This window comes from Rhopalosiphum padi, chromosome 2 (genome assembly GCF_020882245.1).
Source record: "Rhopalosiphum padi isolate XX-2018 chromosome 2, ASM2088224v1, whole genome shotgun sequence".
Lineage (NCBI taxonomy): Eukaryota > Metazoa > Arthropoda > Insecta > Hemiptera > Aphididae > Rhopalosiphum > Rhopalosiphum padi.
The window spans coordinates 19246885-19269233 of record NC_083598.1 but is presented as its reverse complement, the minus strand read 5'-3'; the positions used below and the strand labels follow the sequence as shown (position 1 = coordinate 19269233).

Here is a 22349-nt window from a genome sequence, read left to right as displayed (position 1 = left end):
TTTGTAACAACCTATTAATTTCATAAGCATAACAAACCATAATGTGGGAAATGGTTAAAATTATTAGCGCGTATTATAAATGTATTTTAAATATAGATTATATTATGAACAATATTTAGATAAAAACATCACACAAAAATGTTAAACCACTCGAGGACATCACTGAAACACTAATTCTACCTAACACCACTAGAAGTGCAGTACAAGTTGAGATGCCAGCTGAATTTGTAGCTTGGCAAACATAAACGCCAGCCTGTTCCTCTGTAGGCTTAGAAATCCTCAATGTAGATGTGTTCTCGTATACAATAATTTCGTAAACATCAGTTGTTTGTAGTTCACGATCGTCCCGGTACCATTTGACTTCAGGTGAAGGGACTCCCCCCACTGAGCATGTAAAAGCAGTAGGCTTTTCATGTTCTGCTACTAATGGTTGCACTTTTTCAATAAAATAGGGTGCTACAGGTTCACTCTCAGTCGCCTTTTGCTCAGGAACATCCTCACTTCTTTTTATACTAACAATTTCAAGATCTTGCAAAGGGCTATCAACACTTATCGATTTCGGTAAAGGTGACTTTTTGGACTTGGAACTTATATCAATCTTAGGTAAATCACTTATAAAAGGCTTAGGTTTTCCTACTCCATCATCATCAATTTCTTTATTATCTACAGGTTTTTTTTTGGGAATAGGTTTTAATTTTATTTCTTCAGGTATTTCTGGTTCTGGTTTCCCTTGTTTATACTTGAGATTTATATCTTTATCTTCATCTGATGGAACAGGCTTTGGTATTCCAGGTATTATTTTCTTATCAGGAATAGGCTCTTCTTCTTTCTTTATTTTTTTTCTAATATATTTAGGTTTTTTAGTCGACAATTCTACATCAGGGGTACTATCATTTTTAATTGGTGTTGGCTCACACTCTTCAGAACTTTCGCCAACTGGAATAGATTTAAACGGTTCTAATGTAAAATCTTTGTCTTCAGACGGTTTTAAATCAGGTTCTGGTTTAAATTGTGGTTTTTCAATTGGCTTCGGAATTTCCACTTTTTCCTCGATTGGTTTTTGGGGTATTTTTTTTAATACTACTTTTTCTTGCTCATCATCCTGAGTGGGAATTTTTCCTTTTCCAATAACTAACTTCTTTGGGGTTTCTTCATCTGGAATTTTCTTGTCAATTGGTTGTTTTGGTAAAGAAGGCTGTGTTTGCGGTGTTTCCTTTTTGTCGTAATGAAAGTCAGTTGGTTCATACTTTTCAAGAACAATTGGTTCTAGTTCAGGAAGAACTAATTTTTTTGGTTTAGTTTTTTTAATTTTCATAGCCTCAGCGTAGTTTCTAGAAAGAACCCCATTATCTACAAAAACAGGCTCTAACAATGAAATTGTTGGAAAATGTTCATGTGTATTGTATTCAATATTTTTTAAATGAGACTTCAATAGTACTTTTGGGATTTTAACATGACTGACATCATTCTTCGATTTAGAAGGCGCTTTCTTGAGTTTGATAGTTGCTAATAAAGGTTTATTATCTAACTCAACAGAAACAACTTTAACGGGTTTCACATTGACGGTTACCATTTCTTCGAGTACAGGTTTCTCCTTTACAATAGATAATGGCTCGAATGTACCGTCATTATCGTCATCTGTTGGTATTTGCTGATCAACAGTTTTTACAGGCTTTTTCTTTTTCATTTTTTTCTCTGGTTTCGACTTAAAGTATTGAGGGTTCACAAGTTCATCATCTCTTGGATATTCAAATGGTTCAGGTTTCCCCAAATCAATACTTTCCGGTTCTGTTGTAACAAATGGTTTTTCTAATAAAAATGGTTTTAATTTTATTTCTTCAGGTATTTCTGGTTCTGGTTTCCCTTGTTTATACTTGAGATTTATATCTTTATCTTCATCTGATGGAACAGGCTTTGGTATTCCAGGTATTATTTTCTTATCAGGAATAGGCTCTTCTTCTTTCTTTATTTTTTTTCTAATATATTTAGGTTTTTTAGTCGACAATTCTACATCAGGGGTACTATCATTTTTAATTGGTGTTGGCTCACACTCTTCAGAACTTTCGCCAACTGGAATAGATTTAAACGGTTCTAATGTAAAATCTTTGTCTTCAGACGGTTTTAAATCAGGTTCTGGTTTAAATTGTGGTTTTTCAATTGGCTTCGGAATTTCCACTTTTTCCTCGATTGGTTTTTGGGGTATTTTTTTTAATACTACTTTTTCTTGCTCATCATCCTGAGTGGGAATTTTTCCTTTTCCAATAACTAACTTCTTTGGGGTTTCTTCATCTGGAATTTTCTTGTCAATTGGTTGTTTTGGTAAAGAAGGCTGAGATTGCGGTGTTTCCTTTTTGTCGTAATGAAAGTCGGTTGGTTCATACTTTTCAAGAACAACTGGTTCTAGTTCAGGAAGGACTAATTTTTTTGGTTTAGTTTTTTTAATTTTCATAGCCTCAGCGTAGTTTCTAGAAAGAACCCCATTATCTACAAAAACAGGCTCTAACAACGAAATTGTAGGAAAATGTTCATTAGTATTAAGTTCCACTCTATATAAATGAGATTTAAGTTGAACTTTAGGAACTGCTAAAGGTTCCATTTCTTTTGTTTTCTTCGGTGAAGCTTTTTTAAGTTTTATTGTAGCAAATAGCGGTTTATTTTCAACATCTAACGATTTCGGCTGTAGTGGTTTCACTTCTACAACATTCAACTTTTCTTTTTTCGGAGTAAGCGAATGTGTGTCATCAATAATATCATCACTAGCAACATCAGTATCGGTATCCTTACGACCTCTTCTCCAGGGAAGTTCCAATTTTTCACTTAATAATTTCATTGGGATCTTCTGCTCTGTTATATTTTTAGGCTTCGAAGAAATATCTGTAGAGAACTCATCATCCTTGAGAGAAATATTATAATCTGTCAAAACGTCATCCGTAGGTTTAAGAATTCCCATAAGATCCTTTGAGTCTGATACATTAGAAGATGGTAGCTCCTCATCATTCAATGTACTAACCTCATCATCCGGAGAAAATTCCTTCTCCTGGTTCATATCTTCATTCAATTGTACATGTTTCTTTTTCTTTTTCAACTTTTCTTTAGGAATTGAAATAACTTTTTGAGCACATACAATTGCATCCGGCTTATTAGTTGCATCCTCCTTCAACATATCGTCATGCTTTAGGAATCTTATTTTAATAATGGGATGATCATCTACAACGGCATTCAAATCCGCAACATCTTGAGCACCATGTTTATCAACATTCATATTATCATTATCAGCAACTTCGTTAACTAGTGGGATATCGACCACTAACGGTTTCGTAATTGGTTTTAGGGTGACCTCTTCAACCGATTCTTTGGCCAACGGTTGCTTTTGTGTTTTGGTCTTCTTCAAAGTGACGGTCTCTTCCCTCCATGGCACGGATGGCTTTCTTTGTGATTCAGTAGGTACGTCTTCTACAGGTGTATCCTCGATTTCTTCAATTGTCGGTTTCTCTTCTACAACCTCATCAGTTTCATCAACCTCATCCTTTCCGTCAGTTTTAATTTTCCTGACACGACGCCTTCTTCCTTTTTCCACCACGGTTTCAACTATTTCAGTTGTCTCTGTCACTGGAGTTTCCTCTGTTACTGGTATATCTTCAACCAAAGGCTTCTTAACTGGTTTAAGAGTGACCTCTTCAACCGATTCTTTGGCCAACGGTTGCTTTTGTGTTTTGGTCTTTTTCAGAGTGACGGTCTCTTCCCTCCATGGCACGGATGGCTTTCTTTGTGGTTCAGTAGGTACGTCTTCTACAGGTGTATCCTCGACTTCTTCAATTGTCGGTTTCTCTTCTACAACCTCGTCAGTTTCTTCAACCTCTTCCTTTCCGTCAGTTTTAATTTTCCTGACACGACGCCTTCTTCCTTTTTCCACTACGGTTTCAACTATTTCAGTTGTTTCTGTCACTGGAGTTTCTTCCGTAACTGGAGTTTCCTCTGTTAATGGGATATCTTCAACCAAAGGCTTCTTAACTGGTTTAAGAGTGACCTCTTCAACCGATTCTTTGGCCAACGGTTGCTTTTGTGTTTTGGTCTTCTTCAGAGTGACGGTCTCTTCCCTCCATGGCACGGATGGCTTTCTTTGTGGTTCAGTAGGTACGTCTTCGACAGGTGTATCCTCGACTTCTTCAATTGTCGGTTTCTCTTCTACAACCTCGTCAGTTTCTTCAACCTCTTCCTTTCCGTCAGTTTTAATTTTCCTGACACGTCGCCTTCTTCCTTTTTCCACCACGGTTTCAACTATTTCAATTGTCTTTGTCACTGGAGTTTCCTCCGTAACTGGAGTTTCCTCTGTTACTGGGATATCTTCAACCAAAGGCTTCTTGACTGGTTTAAGAGTGACCTCTTCAACCGATTCTTTGGCCAACGGTTGCTTTTGTGTTTTGGTCTTCTTCAGAGTGACGGTCTCTTCCCTCCATGGCACAGATGGCTTTCTTTGTGGTTCAGTAGGTATGTCTTCTACAGGTATATCCTCGACTTCTTCAATTGTCGGTTTCTCTTCTACAACCTCGTCAGTTTCTTCAACCTCTTCCTTTCCGTCAGTTTTAATTTTCCTGACACGACGCCTTCTTCCTTTTTCCACCACGGTTTCAACTATTTCAGTTGTCTCTGTCACTGGAGTTTCCTCTGTTAATGGGATATCTTCAACCAAAGGCTTCTTAACTGGTTTAAGAGTGACCTCTTCAACCGATTCTTTGGCCAACGGTTGCTTTTGTGTTTTGGTCTTCTTCAGAGTGACGGTCTCTTCCCTCCATGGCACGGATGGCTTTCTTTGTGGTTCAGTAGGTACGTCTTCGACAGGTGTATCCTCGACTTCTTCAATTGTCGGTTTCTCTTCTACAACCTCGTCAGTTTCTTCAACCTCTTCCTTTCCGTCAGTTTTAATTTTCCTGACACGTCGCCTTCTTCCTTTTTCCACCACGGTTTCAACTATTTCAATTGTCTCTGTCACTGGAGTTTCCTCCGTAACTGGAGTTTCCTCTGTTACTGGGATATCTTCAACCAAAGGCTTCTTGACTGGTTTAAGAGTGACCTCTTCAACCGATTCTTTGGCCAACGGTTGCTTTTGTGTTTTGGTCTTCTTCAGAGTGACGGTCTCTTCCCTCCATGGCACAGATGGCTTTCTTTGTGGTTCAGTAGGTATGTCTTCTACAGGTATATCCTCGACTTCTTCAATTGTCGGTTTCTCTTCTACAACCTCGTCAGTTTCTTCAACCTCTTCCTTTCCGTCAGTTTTAATTTTCCTGACACGACGCCTTCTTCCTTTTTCCACCACGGTTTCAACTATTTCAGTTCTCTCTGTCACTGGAGTTTCCTCTGTTACTGGTATATCTTCAACCAAAGGCTTCTTAACTGGTTTAAGAGTGATCTCTTCAACCGATTCTTTGGCCAACGGTTGCTTTTGTGTTTTGGTCTTCTTCAGAGTGACGGTCTCTTCCCTCCATGGCACGGATGGCTTTCTTTGTGGTTCAGTAGGTACGTCTTCTACAGGTGTATCCTCGACTTCTTCAATTGTCGGTTTCTCTTCTACAACCTCGTCAGTTTCTTCAACCACTTCCTTTCCGTCAGTTTTAATTTTCATGACACGACGCCTTCTTCCTTTTTCCACCACGGTTTCAACTATTTCAGTTGTCTCTGTAACTGGAGTTTCCTCCGTAACTGGAGTTTCCTCTCTTACTGGGATATCTTCAACCAAAGGCTTCTTAACTGGTTTAAGAGAGACCTCTTCAACCGATTCTTTGGCTAACGGTTGCTTTTGTGTTTTGGTCTTTTTCAGAGTGACGGTCTCTTCCCTCCATGGCACGGATGGCTTTCTTTGTGGTTCAGTAGGTACGTCTTCTACAGGTGAATCCTCGACTTCTTCAATTGTCGGTTTCTCTTCTACAACCTCGTCAGTTTCTTCAACCTCTTCCTTTCCGTCAGTTTTAATTTTCCTGACACGACGCCTTCTTCCTTTTTCCACCACGGTTTCAACTATTACAGTTGTCTCTGTCACTGGAGTTTCTTCCGTAACTAGAGTTTCCTCTGTTACTGGGATATCTTCAACCAAAGGCTTTTTAACTGGTTTAAGAGTGACCTCTTCAACCGATTCTTTGGCCAACGGTTGCTTTTGTGTTTTGGTCTTCTTCAGAGTGACGGTCTCTTCCCTCCATGGCACAGATGGCTTTCTTTGTGGTTCAGTAGGTACGTCTTCTACAGGTGTATCCTCGACTTCTTCAATTGTCGGTTTCTCTTCTACAACCTCGTCAGTTTCTTCAACCTCTTCCTTTCCGTCAGTTTTAATTTTCCTGACACGACGCCTTCTTCCTTTTTCCACTACGGTTTCAACTATTTCAGTTGTTTCTGTCACTGGAGTTTCTTCCGTAACTGGAGTTTCCTCTGTTAATGGGATATCTTCAACCAAAGGCTTCTTAACTGGTTTAAGAGTGACCTCTTCAACCGATTCTTTGGCCAACGGTTGCTTTTGTGTTTTGGTCTTCTTCAGAGTGACGGTCTCTTCCCTCCATGGCACGGATGGCTTTCTTTGTGGTTCAGTAGGTACGTCTTCGACAGGTGTATCCTCGACTTCTTCAATTGTCGGTTTCTCTTCTACAACCTCGTCAGTTTCTTCAACCTCTTCCTTTCCGTCAGTTTTAATTTTCCTGACACGTCGCCTTCTTCCTTTTTCCACCACGGTTTCAACTATTTCAATTGTCTCTGTCACTGGAGTTTCCTCCGTAACTGGAGTTTCCTCTGTTACTGGGATATCTTCAACCAAAGGCTTCTTGACTGGTTTAAGAGTGACCTCTTCAACCGATTCTTTGGCCAACGGTTGCTTTTGTGTTTTGGTCTTCTTCAGAGTGACGGTCTCTTCCCTCCATGGCACAGATGGCTTTCTTTGTGGTTCAGTAGGTATGTCTTCTACAGGTATATCCTCGACTTCTTCAATTGTCGGTTTCTCTTCTACAACCTCGTCAGTTTCTTCAACCTCTTCCTTTCCGTCAGTTTTAATTTTCCTGACACGACGCCTTCTTCCTTTTTCCACCACGGTTTCAACTATTTCAGTTGTCTCTGTCACTGGAGTTTCCTCTGTTACTGGTATATCTTCAACCAAAGGCTTCTTAACTGGTTTAAGAGTGATCTCTTCAACCGATTCTTTGGCCAACGGTTGCTTTTGTGTTTTGGTCTTCTTCAGAGTGACGGTCTCTTCCCTCCATGGCACGGATGGCTTTCTTTGTGGTTCAGTAGGTACGTCTTCTACAGGTGTATCCTCGACTTCTTCAATTGTCGGTTTCTCTTCTACAACCTCGTCAGTTTCTTCAACCTCTTCCTTTCCGTCAGTTTTAATTTTCCTGACACGACGCCTTCTTCCTTTTTCCACCACGGTTTCAACTATTTCAGTTGTCTCTGTCACTGGAGTTTCTTCTGTTACTGGGATATCTTCAACCAAAGGCTTCTTAACTGGTTTAAGAGTGACCTCTTCTACCGATTCTTTGGCCAACAGTTGCTTTTGTGTTTTGGTCTTCTTCAGAGTGACGGTCTCTTCCCTCCATGGCACGGATGGCTTTCTTTGTGGTTCAGTAGGTACGTCTTCTACAGGTGTATCCTCGACTTCTTCAATTGTCGGTTTCTCTTCTACAACCTCGTCAGTTTCTTCAACCTCTTCCTTTCCGTCAGTTTTAATTTTCCTGACACGACGCCTTCTTCCTTTTTCCACCACGGTTTCAACTATTTCAGTTGTCTCTGTCACTGGAGTTTCCTCTGTTACTGGTATATCTTCAACCAAAGGCTTCTTAACTGGTTTAAGAGTGACCTCTTCAACCGATTCTTTGGCCAACGGTTGCTTTTGTGTTTTGGTCTTCTTCAGAGTGACGGTCTCTTCCCTCCATGGCACGAATGGCTTTCTTTGTGGTTCAGTAGGTACGTCTTCTGCAGGTGTATCCTCGACTTCTTCAATTGTCGGTTTCTCTTCTACAACCTCGTCAGTTTCTTCAACCTCTTCCTTTCCGTCAGTTTTAATTTTCCTGACACGACGCCTTCTTCCTTTTTCCACTACGGTTTCAACTATTTCAGTTGTCTCTGTCACTGGAGTTTCTTCCGTAACTGGAGTTTCCTCTGTTAATGGGATATCTTCTACCAAAGGCTTCTTAACTGGTTTAAGAGTGACCTCTTCAACCGATTCTTTGGCCAACGGTTGCTTTTGTGTTTTGGTCTTCTTCAGAGTGACGGTCTCTTCCCTCCATGGCACGGATGGCTTTCTTTGTGGTTCAGTAGGTACGTCTTCGACAGGTGTATCCTCGACTTCTTCAATTGTCGGTTTCTCTTCTACAACCTCGTCAGTTTCTTCAACCTCTTCCTTTCCGTCAGTTTTAATTTTCCTGACACGTCGCCTTCTTCCTTTTTCCACCACGGTTTCAACTATTTCAGTTGTCTCTGTCACTGGAGTTTCCTCCGTAACTGGAGTTTCCTCTGTTACTGGGGTATCTTCAACCAAAGGCTTCTTAACTGGTTTAAGAGTGACCTCTTCTACCGATTCTTTGACCAACGGTTGCTTTTGTGTTTTGGTCTTCTTCAGAGTGACGGTCTCTTCCCTCCATGGCACGGATGGCTTTCTTTGTGGTTCAGTAGGTACGTCTTCTACAGGTGTATCCTCGACTTCTTCAATTGTCGGTTTCTCTTCTACAACCTCGTCAGTTTCTTCAACCTCTTCCTTTCCGTCAGTTTTAATTTTCCTGACACGACGCCTTCTTCCTTTTTCCACTACGGTTTCAACTATTTCAGTTGTCTCTGTCACTGGAGTTTCTTCCGTAACTGGAGTTTCCTCTGTTAATGGGATATCTTCTACCAAAGGCTTCTTAACTGGTTTAAGAGTGACCTCTTCAACCGATTCTTTGGCCAACGGTTGCTTTTGTGTTTTGGTCTTCTTCAGAGTGACGGTCTCTTCCCTCCATGGCACGGATGGCTTTCTTTGTGGTTCAGTAGGTACGTCTTCGACAGGTGTATCCTCGACTTCTTCAATTGTCGGTTTCTCTTCTACAACCTCGTCAGTTTCTTCAACCTCTTCCTTTCCGTCAGTTTTAATTTTCCTGACACGTCGCCTTCTTCCTTTTTCCACCACGGTTTCAACTATTTCAGTTGTCTCTGTCACTGGAGTTTCCTCCGTAACTGGAGTTTCCTCTGTTACTGGGATATCTTCAACCAAAGGCTTCTTAACTGGTTTAAGAGTGACCTCTTCTACCGATTCTTTGGCCAACGGTTGCTTTTGTGTTTTGGTCTTCTTCAGAGTGACGGTCTCTTCCCTCCATGGCACGGATGGCTTTCTTTGTGGTTCAGTAGGTACGTCTTCTACAGGTGTATCCTCGACTTCTTCAATTGTCGGTTTCTCTTCTACAACCTCGTCAGTTTCTTCAACCTCTTCCTTTCCGTCAGTTTTAATTTTCCTGACACGACGCCTTCTTCCTTTTTCCACCACGGTTTCAACTATTTCAGTTGTCTCTGTCACTGGAGTTTCTTCCGTAACTGGAGTTTCCTCTGTTAATGGGATATCTTCAACCAAAGGCTTCTTAACTGGTTTAAGAGTGACCTCTTCAACCGATTCTTTGGCCAACGGTTGCTTTTGTGTTTTGGTCTTCTTCAGAGTTACGGTCTCTTCCCTCCATGGCACGGATGGCTTTCTTTGTGGTTCAGTAGGTACGTCTTCTACAGGTGTATCCTCGACTTCTTCAATTGTCGGTTTCTCTTCTACAACCTCGTCAGTTTCTTCAACCTCTTCCTTTCCGTCAGTTTTAATTTTCCTGACACGACGCCTTCTTCCTTTTTCCACCACGGTTTCAACTATTTCAGTTGTCTCTGTCACTGGAGTTTCTTCCGTAACTGGAGTTTCCTCTGTTAATGGGATATCTTCAACCAAAGGCTTCTTAACTGGTTTAAGAGTGACCTCTTCAACCGATTCTTTGGCCAACGGTTGCTTTTGTGTTTTGGTCTTCTTCAGAGTTACGGTCTCTTCCGTCCATGGTGTTCCTGATTTCTTTTGATGTTTATTACTGATTTGAGCTAATGGTGCATTATCTTCTTCCTTAATTGGTTTTAGTATAATGTCTTCTATAGTTTCTTTAGGTATAATTTGCTTTTCAGTTGATGTTCTTTTTAGTTTTACATTTTCTTCTGTCCAAGGAATAGATGTTTTTTTATCTTTCATTTCTTTCAATTCATTATTTTCTTTTTCTCTTATTGGTTTATTTTTTGTGTGAATACTACTTTCATCAATTTTTGATGTTTCAGGTTTTCTTAAAATTATTTTTTCCTCCGTCCAAGGATTAATTTGTTTTGTTTTTACTTTTTCGGGTAAGTATTCATTTGTTGTTGCCTTCTCATTTTTTGATGTATCCTCACGTTTTGGTGAATAATCATTCTTAGAACTGGTTTTTTCTACATTTGGATTTATTAACCACGGTCTGGTATTGTAATCTAGATTCTTATTAAATTGACTTTTTGTTTCAATGTTGTCAATACTTTCAGTTTTTAATTTAGGTTTGTATTCATCTGGGACGATTTCATAATTATCATTTTGCTGTTCCCCGAAATAAAATTGACTTTGGTTTTTTTGATTAAGAATTTTATCTTCCGATTTTATGTCTTGTTTATTAATCTTCGGTTTATTTTGTTCTATCATTTCTTCTGATATTTGTGAGGATTCTTTTTGTTTTTTATTTTTGAAAATCATTTGTGTTGTTGTTACAAATGTTCCATCTTGTTTTTGTTGCTCTAATGTATATGGTTGAATTATTTGTTCTTTTTCCATTGTTCGTGTTAAAACTTTGTTCAGTATATCCTTTGCTAAAGATTTATTATTTACTTTTGTTGTATATAATTGTGTTAACTTATTGGTTACCTCGCCAACTATTTCATTTTTATCATTTTCATTTAAACTCACGATATCGCCCTGTTTCATTTTTTTTACCAAAACTTGATTTATTATTTGTTTTGCCTTTTCTACATCTTTAGTATCAATTTTGTTTTGAATTAAAGTAAATATCTGTTCTGTAACGTATGTATATATGAATGTACCTTCTTGTGTTACTGTTATTAAATTACCAATTTCTGTAGGTTCAATAAATACATTCTCTGTAATTAAGCTTTTTGCTTCCACTGATGTTTTTCTTATTCTGTCGATTAAAATTCCTTTTCTCCATGGTAATAGATTATCATTTGTTTCTATCCCTTTTTTATCAGTTTTAATATTTTTTATAGTTATTTTTGAACCTATTTCTTTTGTTTTTCCTAACCCTTGATTTAGTTGTATACTATCCACTACACCTTTATCGTCAAATGTACCGGTTTTATAAGTAACCCCGCGTTGTCCTGTAAAAACATTATTAGGTGTCTTATATCTTAAATTACAGTTATAGTATGACTGTTGAAATAAAAATAGTAAATTCTTTAAATAGTTTTTATTCTGTGGTTTTTACAATTTGCCTCCTACAAATAAATGACTCATTTTATTTGTCTTATTCAGTATCACATGGAATTCATAACTAATTTTAAAACTTAATCTATAATATGTGAGCACTACATTTTTATACTCGAGGTCATCGAGAGTATTGTTTTTTTATTATTAGTTTATTATTATATTACATATATGCATGTGTGTACATAATGTTATATACAGACATTTTTGAAATTTGGCAATTGTAAAATCTATTTATTTTTGTTCTACAATAAATCAAATTAAAATGTTCATTTAATATAACAATACTATCATTTTCATGGATTATTTTGTACTACAATTTTACGTTTGTGTTGAGGATTTTTTTATTCTTTTTAAACTCATGATAAATTGGCTAACACAATATAAGTGTAAAAATATGGATCAACGGTCAAAAATGTGATATATTTTTTTAATTATCATAAACTTATTTTCATACTTTGTAAAAATGATGATATACTTTTTATATCATATATGTTGCTATAAACACAACAGCTAAAATTGTTCATTTAATTTTTTTATAAAAATATACAAATTAATAATATAATATATTTTACAATAAATAATTATTTTCTATGATACAAGGAAATAGTTTTGTATTATACTCAAATGTCTACTATAAATGTGATAAAAAATGATGATTTAGATAATTAACCATTAAGAACTCTGCCATTTTTTTTTAAATATTCATTGGTATTCTAAATCTAATTAATTTATGATAATAACTACGCTGCCTTAAACATACATCTTATAAGATTATGAATGTAACTTTAAAATTATATATTTTGAATATTGTTTTTGATACACGTCTGACACTTGTACTTCATAACTTTTAATATAATATATAAAATATCAAACTATATTCTGATAACCATACTAGTATAGTTATTAATATTACCATAAATAGTAAGATATTGTCGTAGTTAATTGTCACATATGGAAACGTTTTGGGTATTTTGTTATAAAATATACATAATATAGTACTTAATGCTTAATCAAATAACTAGGTAATAAATTAATTTAAAACTCAAAGGCAGCCAAATGTATTTGGCATATGGAACAATGACGGTTCATCGACATAATTGTTATATGATTAGTTTGGCATTCAAATTATTAATATTATAATAGGTTTTTTCTGGTTTATTGCTTCTTGGTAGGAGTTCAAATCCAACGGCGGCATGTTGAAGGTTTCATCGATGTAACGTACGTGTAGTGGCCCCCCAAGTGTGATGAAAGAGTTATTATTGCTAACCGAGAAGGGGAGATGCTACAGATGCCAACGTGCTACTGTATAACAGTACGGTTTAAGGCTTCTGTCAAAAACGTTCGTACAAGTGCGGCAAGAAAACAAGATTTATAAAACATTATTTCTATCTACTGCTACTACTATATTATATAATGTGAGTAATATAAGTATATTGAATAATAATATAATATAATTTGTAAAATTTAATTATTTCAAATAAACTAGAAAATTGTATATTTTTTATTAATAATACTAAGCCATAACTTTTTTGATTATCGTGTTTTTTATATATACATATATAAATGTAACAACGCTAACTTATAGCTAACTAAAATTATAATTGCTTTATTAATCAACCTTTTAACTGTGTATGTATGATTTAACTAATAGTTTTATTATTTAATAATATGAAATTGGTAGGTAACATGACAAATTAATTGTATAATCAAATTATACAGAAAAATATGATCAATACAAAATACATATAAATAAATTTAAAAATAATTGCATCATACTCCGCTCAGAATCTACAATACAGTTTAATATAATGGATAATAAATATCGATGTAAGCTAAGTGAAAAAAATAATTCCCATCTAAATGTATTTCAAAAATAGTCAATTTCAAAAAAATATTTTATTGTAATCAAAGAATCTTGACAAAATAAGTATGATTTCGAATTTATTATTCGATTAATAATTAGATATCTATGCACGAAAAACACTAATTCTCAATACAAAGAGGAACGATCAGATAATATTTGTGTACACGCTACAGTTCAGACATTTAACTTAGAGCCTATGTATAACTTTGAATTGTATTAATAAAATAACTATTTGTTTTATTTGTAAAAAAATCATAAATAAACAACAATGATCTAACGCACGAATCTGTACTTGGCGCCTTGTATAATTTATAATATATATTTATATCTATATATAATGTTGTGTCGTTGTGTGTTTGATCGGGATTATCAAGGCCATACAATTATAATATACACAGAAGTAGACCTAGTTATCACTACTGACTAATATAATATAAATATCTAATACTATTGATTAAATATATTTAAGACGATTTAATCCGTATGTGTTATCTGTTTCCGTTTTAAAATGTACATGGTAAATTTGCTTTCAGTAAAACTAATTTTTTTGTTAACATTAGAGCGAGTTTACCTTATTTAAATGTAAAAACATTATCTGTTATCTCTTGCGGATTATACGATATTTTAAGCAAATAATGAACATGTATAATACTATACTAAAATATAAAAATGCTCATGGCTTACTTAAAAATTGAAATATCCTGAAAAATACCCGCTTTAATATTAAAGTTAACAAAACAAAATCGGTTCTATTGAAAGCAAATTTGCCATATTGTGCGTTTGTACAACAGAGACAACACATACGGGTATAACTGTAGCATTCTCTTAAGTCTTAATCAATGTTAATACATAAACTTAAAATTAAACAGCGGGTCGTATATCTTAAAGAATCTGTTGTAAATGTATGTTGTATTGTTGTAATACATTATAAGTTATAACCACGATAAAAAAACAACAATTATTACGTATGTTTAATAAAAAAAAAATAATAATAATAAGTAATAACAAAGCATGCATCATGTTTATTAATAAATCAGAAATTGCTATAAAGTAATGTAAACGCGAGTACGAAAAGATTCGCATTAGATTCGCATTAGTCACGCACGGCGTAACGTACCAATTAAATCAAACTCATTTTACGGCCAGGTAACCCACGAGCTTTTTTGAGAAAACTTGAAACGATCGTATAAGTCACGGACTCTCCCTCGAATAATATAATTCGTCTGTTTGATGTGTAATGCGACTGTGAAAAAATAACTATTTTTAAACGGATTTCAATGTTTACGGCGTTTTGGCAATCCGCGTAATCTTCGGGCGGTGGCGGTGGACACCTGGGATTCCCGATTTTTCCGAAACGCGTATGTCGGTGTGCATGACCCGGTTACGTGTGTAAACTACATTATAGGTACCACGCCAGGTAACCACACGACCCGCCCGGCTAAAAATAATACCATGACGGGACGACACACGCACGGCTATTGCGTATAGGTATGGCTATATGACCATATACGTCCGCAATTATCGTAACTCGGATGATGATAAATAACATTTATCTCAGGCGAAAGGCAATCGTGGACACCGTCGACCCGACCGCGGCGATCCCCCGACGTCACGCGTCATCGCAGCAATACAAATATTATTATTGTCTTACAATAGGCCGAGGCCACATTGCGAAACTAGTTTTTCACTACAACGGTCCATCGTTGGTCTTATTTGTTACAGACTCGCTGCAGATCCGCTGTGCGTTCGACCAGTTCGCGGACGACTACATCTCGGTTGGCAGCCCGCAAGAACGTTTCGGCGATTCACTATTGTACCACATTGGCATATTGTGTTCTAAATATATATATATATATATTCATATACGGATCATATGTTTGTGTACACATAAAATATTATATTGTTTTTTTTTTCTAAATCTTTTTTTCCGAAAATAAAACCACACACATTTCGTTTGTATTATATTATGTTTTTCCAACGATAACGATCGCTTGCTGTGGTCTTGGTGTCTGTTAAAAGTTTATTCCATCGCACGATATTTTTTTTAAACAGTCTCTATGCAGCGGCGACAGTATAGCAGTGGCAGTGATGGCGGAGGCGGCGGCAGTTCGAGTAGTCAGTGCGTCTCCTGCAGCTGCAGATGTAGGTACAGGCGGGGCCTTGAGGATTCGTTGCCGGATTTTTTTTTCTCTCTTTTCAGGGTCATAAATCATTTTTTTTTTCCTCTCTCTCTCTTGACGCTTATCCTGCGATTCATCGCCGCATACAGATGTCACACGGCCGTCGTTACGGCAATCAATTAGAATCGCCAAAGGACTGACGCGTGCCAAATGTAAAATCAACATAATGTTGTGTGTTTTAATTATAAACGACCGTGTGATTAGGTATAAAAATTGGAGTTAAAAAATTTTCCCTCGGTAAAAAAGTGCCACCATCGTATATATGTTTTTTCTTTCCACTGCGCGCACGTGTATGAAATGTGTATACTCTACACACACACACACACACCGAAGAATTTCCATAAATAGTGACTCGACGAGGGTTGTGCGCACGTCACAAGGCAGTCCCGAGCACCACCAGCCGGTTCAGAAATAGATTGCCCTAACAATAATACAGTATTATTTCTTTTTCCCTCTCTCTTTCTCTCAGCGTCCCTATCAGCTCTGTATCTGTCCGTCTCATTGTCTCTCTCTCTCCCTCTCTCTCTCTCTCTCTCTCTTACACACACACAGGCTTACACACATAGTCGCTCACCATTACTGTCAGCTCCACTCCCACACAAAAGTTTCCTGTCTTTACACGTTTCCCCCTTGGCGGATTACCGTAAAAAACACAGCGTACAACAACTGCGGTTAAATTATGGTCCCGATAATTAAATGGCATTGCTTTCGTATTTAAATATACACACCGATTCGCGGAATCGTCGAGTGCAAAAAACTACGGACAGTGGCAAAAAAGGAAATCTTCCTAGACACAACGGCGCAGCTGCGGCGATCGGTTGAGCAAATTCCGTAAAGCCGCGGCACGAACAGATTTGTGTGTGGTCGTATTGATTTTTGATCTTCTCGATTATTACTATTATTATTATTGACGGGGTACGTGGTATACCAGGCGCTTACTATGATTAGTTGTTTGTTTTGTGATTCGGCATTTCCCGGCATTTTAGCCCAAGTTCAAGATTTTTTATGGTTCTTTAGTCGTGAAACGTTTTTACATCATGGACACGTAGTCGAGAATAGATTTGTTGATGACGAACAGCGTAGTCATTGTATAAAGACATTAAATAAGAAAAAACACGTACAATACAATAAGAAGTCGGCGGTCTCGCTCTTATACAACATACTGATTCAATTTTTTTTTTTTTTAAACCATTGCAACGGTGCCTTTTGATTTGTATGTTTTTCTGTAAACGTAATGATGCTACAACATTCGATGTTTCTGCAATATTTTTTGACACAAGGTTTATCCGCAGACAAATCCTGTTGTACCAATATTTTCTATTTTGTAACATAGTTTAAAATTCTAACTCAAAATCATTGTATATAATTATAAAAGGACGGACTTTTCGGTTGCAAATCTGTTACTAGTTAGTATAATATGCTAATAACTGAGAACAAAAAATCCGACGTACATTTGTAAATACCTCGAAGGTTTCACGGGTCGGGCAGAAAAAAGGAAATATAGTCTAATCAATTTCTTATTTCAGTTTTGCAACCGAACTGTTGATGGTTTATACTCCATTAACACTACTTATTGACTAAATTACAGGATACATAAGTACTTGCATTCAATAGACGTTTATTAAACATAATAATGTAATATTTGTTAATACAATTTATTATATAATCGCACCAGCTTAAATAATTTAATAAATATAATATGATTAGGTATATAAAAACAAAATAAAAATCAGGTTAAAAATGAAAAATACATTTTGATAACAATAACTATAGCCGCGAAAGCTATTAAAATAAATAAGACAAAATCATTGGAGCACAATTATAATTAAAACTAATAAATAAATAATAAGAAATAACTTGTATGGCACTTGATAAGTATTCCTGGGTTAAAACGAAGCCTAAACACTAAGCTACATAGATAATCATTTTCTGTACCGCCATTGTTGAAACAATAAATAGCACTCAACCTTCACGGATTGATTAAAAAAAGAGAGAGATAAAGAGAGAATAAACAAATAATACCTAAAGCATATTATTCCCTCGAGAAAATGATTGTTCTTAAATTATTATTTGAAAGCACAGGTAGCATTTCCATATGTGACTTATCGATAATATTTTAATTCTAAAACGGACACAGATATATATATATATATATATCCGTGTGTGTGTTTAAATATATCATGTATTATAAATATATATACTATACAAATATATATTTGCTTATATAATTATACGTAATCGTGATTATTTCTTACTTTTCACCGTAAGTTTGGCCGAAGTCTCTACTTGTCCAGCGCTATTTGTGGCACGACACGTGAACACACCAGAATCTTCTTCATATGTCGATGTTATCAACAGAACGGCCATGTTACCTTCATACATCATCTGTAATCACGCATAGATAATTTGCATAAATACCAACACAAAATTTAATATTAAATAAATCAAGAAAATAAATAATCTGATAATTGCCATGATGTACCATTTATTATATTTTAAACTATGTACAATTATACACAATCTTTTCATACATTATAACCGTGTCAGATCAAACGATGACTAACGGAAGACACGTTCAGTGTAAAACCAATTTTGATAGTTTTGCATATCACTAATGATAATTTAAATGTGTTTTTGGTTGGGGTCTATGTACACGATAAATAATTGAAAAAACGTTTCGATTTTAAACTTTGAGGATAGTGTTGGATAGCAGATTGGATCTATAAATATCGTTAAGAAATCTATAGCCAAGTAAAAATGTTTAACAATTTGATACAATGTTCCACATAACTTGATCATCGACGATCGACCAATTAAAGAACATAGAAAATTAATAATCCCAATATTTTTTATATAAATTTAAAATGTTGACAATATTTATTAAAACCTCGAACTTTTCAAATTATTTTGTTATATGAATTTATAAAAATATTTCTTTTAATGTCTAAGATTTTAAAATTAAATATAAGTTAGTTACTTGAAATTGTTTAAATGTTTATATTATCATTTTCTATACAAAATACAATTGAACAAGCGTCCAAACTTCAAATTTTAATAAACTTCCTCAAAATCACGAAAATGTTCAAATTGTTTTGTAGTTAAAAATTTTAAATATATAAAATGTACATTTTTCATAGCTAAGACTTAGACATTTATACAAAGTTCCTCATAAGTAATTCATACTGAAACCAAAAAATCGAATACATATTTTAATATCATTTTTTTCATAGACATTTCAAGTTCAGATTTGAATAAAATTACATATTTAAACTTTTTTAACTATGAGTTATGAAATTATCATTATGTTATTTTAGTTCAAAAACATTATTTATGGGGACAAAAAACTTGACTCTTATATTATTATACCTAGGTATTTTTACACACAATGATATTTTCAAATTCAATATTTTCAGTAAAAATTAAATCAACTTAACCTAACCTAACCGTACCTATAATACTAGTAGAAAAAATTTACTTGAATAACAGTATAAAAAGCATAATATAAAATATATTAATTATTAAACGATATAGCCATATAGGCTAAGACCGTCTCCGCCCAGAAGCATTGTTCTTGTATAATTATAATTTAATTAAAATTTAAAACATGTGATCCACTTGATACCTACCGGTACAATAGAACGGTATCCAATTGTCGACTATTTTTTTAGTTACATACCTATATATATATATTTAAGATTCCGTTAGAAGTTAATAGAACTTAGTACCTAGATTAAATAGGTTTTACAATAAATTGTACTTTTTGGGAGATTGAGGGGATACTACTTGGGTCACAAAACTAATCTATTTAACTTTTATAATAAAGATTAATAAATCTAATAAGCTTTAATTGTACCTAAATACTAAATGGGATAAAAAATATAATACTATAAATAACATGAAGTATAGTTACATAATAGGTAGATTAATAATTGAACATAAATAGTATAGTAACTTCAAAAATGTTTAAAAATTTCACAGTTAACTTCGGAAATCAAAAACGAAAAAAAAACAATAAATCAAGTATTATAATTAAAAATTGTATGCATTTTTAACTACAAAAATTATTATCAAATTCTCACGCTTTAGTTAAAACTTTAACTTCAAACGCTCATAAAAAACTCATTAATTAGTTTTATATATTTTAATTATTTTAAAAACAACTTATGAAAAACCTTGCATTAAATTGTCAAGATATTTTACTCGCAAGCAACAATTTTATCATACATGATAACATAATGTACTTTAGTTATCATTTAATTGTAAAACAAATACATTCATCCCTCCACTTAAAATCAATAACCGTATTCATAGCGTTAGGTTAGGTAATCAAGGCCTATTTAATTAGTCCTTTAAATATTTATGAACCCATGCATCTTTATTTTATTTTTTATCATATTTTATATCATTCGAATTTAAGACAATTAAAACTAACCTTAAAATCTGGTGTTTCGGGAATAAGTATTCCTTCTCTGAACCATTGTACAGACGGTGACGGTTGTCCCGACACTTGCGTGCGGAACTGAGCCGCATTACCTTCTGGAACGATAACATCTCTCATCGGACTCAAGGTTGGAGCTATGTCTTGATTTTCGGGTACTGAAACATTATTATATAATTTATTAAATTTTATTCACTCGGAAAAATGTTTCATCACTTACCAATGACTTTCAAATTAGCTGACAGGACAGCCTGACCACCGGCATTCGAAACTAGACATTTGTACGTGCCTTCGTCCTCTGGGAACACTTCGGATATATGAAGTGATACAGTTTCTCCATCTTGCGTCATGCGGAAATATTTTGATGGTTTAATCACTTTATCGCCTTTTTGCCATTTTACGGTTATTGCTGTAATAGTTATAATAATAACAATATAAATACAAGGTGATCACCTTATAATTCTTTTTTTCCTTTTTTTATGACTTACGAGGTTGTCCAGAAATTTTACAGCTGAAAGTCACAGGTTGTCCCTCGTGAATCACTTGTCCGGACAACGGTTGAGTGATTGTTGGTGCTTGTTCTTTTCCACTAGGTTTTGATTTAGGCTTATCCTTCTGTTCCAAGGGTTGAACCACCAACTGAGCTTCACACCTCGCTTCGCCAGAATTGTTAATAGCTACACACTCATAGGTTCCGCTATCTTCAGTAACCGACTCGATGATCAAGAGCGTGTATTGGTTATCTTCATCCACTGTTTTGTAACGAATGTCCTGGCTGATTTTCTTTCCATTCTGTTTTTAAATAAAATTTAAATCGTTTTTAAAAACACAGATTTTTTTAAACTACCGCAATTATTTAAATATACCTTTAACCAATATACGTCCAGTGGCTTATTAGCGCTGATTTTAACGTCAAATCTGACTAATTGGCCGGCTTTCACGACTGATCCTTGCATTGTGCTAAGGAAGCTCGGTGGACCAGGTCCTTTCCTGCCAACTTGTTTACGTTCTTCGACAAGTAAATTGGCACTGCATTTTGCTTTGCCACCTCTGTTCTCTGCGATGACAGCAAACACACCAGAGTCTTCCATAAAAACCTTAAAATCAAAATAGTATTAAATAATATACAAATCAATCTGTCCCGTTTGTATATTAAATATGGATTATTACTTGTCTAATAACTAGTATGGACTTCGTACTAAACGTGTGTATTTGGAAGTCAGGTGAGTTTTGGATTAAAAAGTCTTCTCGGTACCATTTGATCGTGGGTAATGGTTCACCGTCGAATTCAACCTCAAAACGCGCTTGGTCCTGTTCGAATGCACGGCAGGGTTGAATTTTGGTTGTAAATATTGGCGGTTTAGACGGCTCCTTGGAAAAAAAAGATAATACCAACATATATAAAATATTCATATTATAATTTATGTTTATTTTCTTACAACTTTTCCTTGAACTACCCTTTCTTGGTTTTTACGTGTGTGTTCAACTTCAGTTGTCTCAGTGGCAGTAATTTTTCTACGTATTTCTTTATCGCCTTGTATCTATGTAATAAATGTGAATAATTATTCGATGGTTAATTAAAAAATTTTTAATTTCCACTCACTTCTTTTTGAGTTTGTTGCTGTTTTGCTACATGGATTTCTTTTCCGTGTACAGCCGATTCAGACGGATCCGGTATTATTTGTGGACTTTGATCACCCCGTGCTTTAAGTAACTTTGTTGTTTGCCAAGGCATTAATTCTTCTTTTTTATCTTTAACTCTAAACAGAATAAATTTAATTTTATAGTAAATCGTATTAAATGTATATTATATTTATAAAGTACTTTAAAGTTAATTAATAATAATAATAATGGCCTTACAAAGATTCTTCGTAATTTTTAGACATATTTTTAGTAGTTTTCAACTTCTCGCCTGCAATTGATACTTGATGATTAGCTTCTCTGATTCTTGCTTCTTTTATCACTTGATCTCCTTCCAACTATTAACCAAATTAAGAAATTGTAATAAAAAAAATTAATTACTTAAAAATATGTTCAAATTATTGTTTGTTATCCAAACATATACGCTTAATTCTTTAAAAATAATTAATAAACCTAACTATTTTTTTAATAATAATGTAATAAAATACCATATAGTTAATATAAAATAAAAATATTGAAAACCCAAATGTATTCAATATTATTTTATAATAATAATTTTATTATTTTAGTGATTAATTATGGTGGCTAGTTATTTTATAAATTACTGATCATAAAAAGTCTAATCTTTCATCAATATTTCAAATAATATAGTATATATGTATAGTTTGTATGATAAGCAATTTAGGTACCAAATAATAGAACGTTGTATTTCAATTTATTTTAGTTAATTCTAATTAC

General features: G+C 34.7%; 1 protein-coding gene and 1 long non-coding RNA gene across 5 annotated transcripts in view; one reads left to right on the top strand and one right to left on the bottom strand.

Moving 5' to 3' along the window:
• LOC132921874 (titin) overlaps nucleotides 1-22349 on the bottom strand; it is a 107212-nt gene that overhangs the window by 52066 nt on the left and 32797 nt on the right. For all 4 annotated transcript variants that reach the window (XM_060985114.1, XM_060985112.1, XM_060985113.1 and 1 more), the window contains 10 exons: nucleotides 21831-21949; nucleotides 21574-21730; nucleotides 21410-21511; nucleotides 21141-21341; nucleotides 20837-21067; nucleotides 20459-20762; nucleotides 20191-20379; nucleotides 19965-20128; nucleotides 17788-17917; nucleotides 181-11379 (listed from right to left, as the gene is read on the bottom strand). In XM_060985114.1, coding sequence (XP_060841097.1) covers nucleotides 181-11379; nucleotides 17788-17917; nucleotides 19965-20128; nucleotides 20191-20379; nucleotides 20459-20762; nucleotides 20837-21067; nucleotides 21141-21341; nucleotides 21410-21511; nucleotides 21574-21730; nucleotides 21831-21949 — 12796 coding nt within the window. The remainder of the gene's footprint in view (nucleotides 1-180; nucleotides 11380-17787; nucleotides 17918-19964; nucleotides 20129-20190; nucleotides 20380-20458; nucleotides 20763-20836; nucleotides 21068-21140; nucleotides 21342-21409; nucleotides 21512-21573; nucleotides 21731-21830; nucleotides 21950-22349) is intronic.
• Nucleotides 12529-15314, top strand: LOC132921879 (uncharacterized). The gene is made up of 2 exons (XR_009660968.1): nucleotides 12529-12903; nucleotides 15075-15314. It is a non-coding gene; the product is annotated as an uncharacterized LOC132921879 (long non-coding RNA).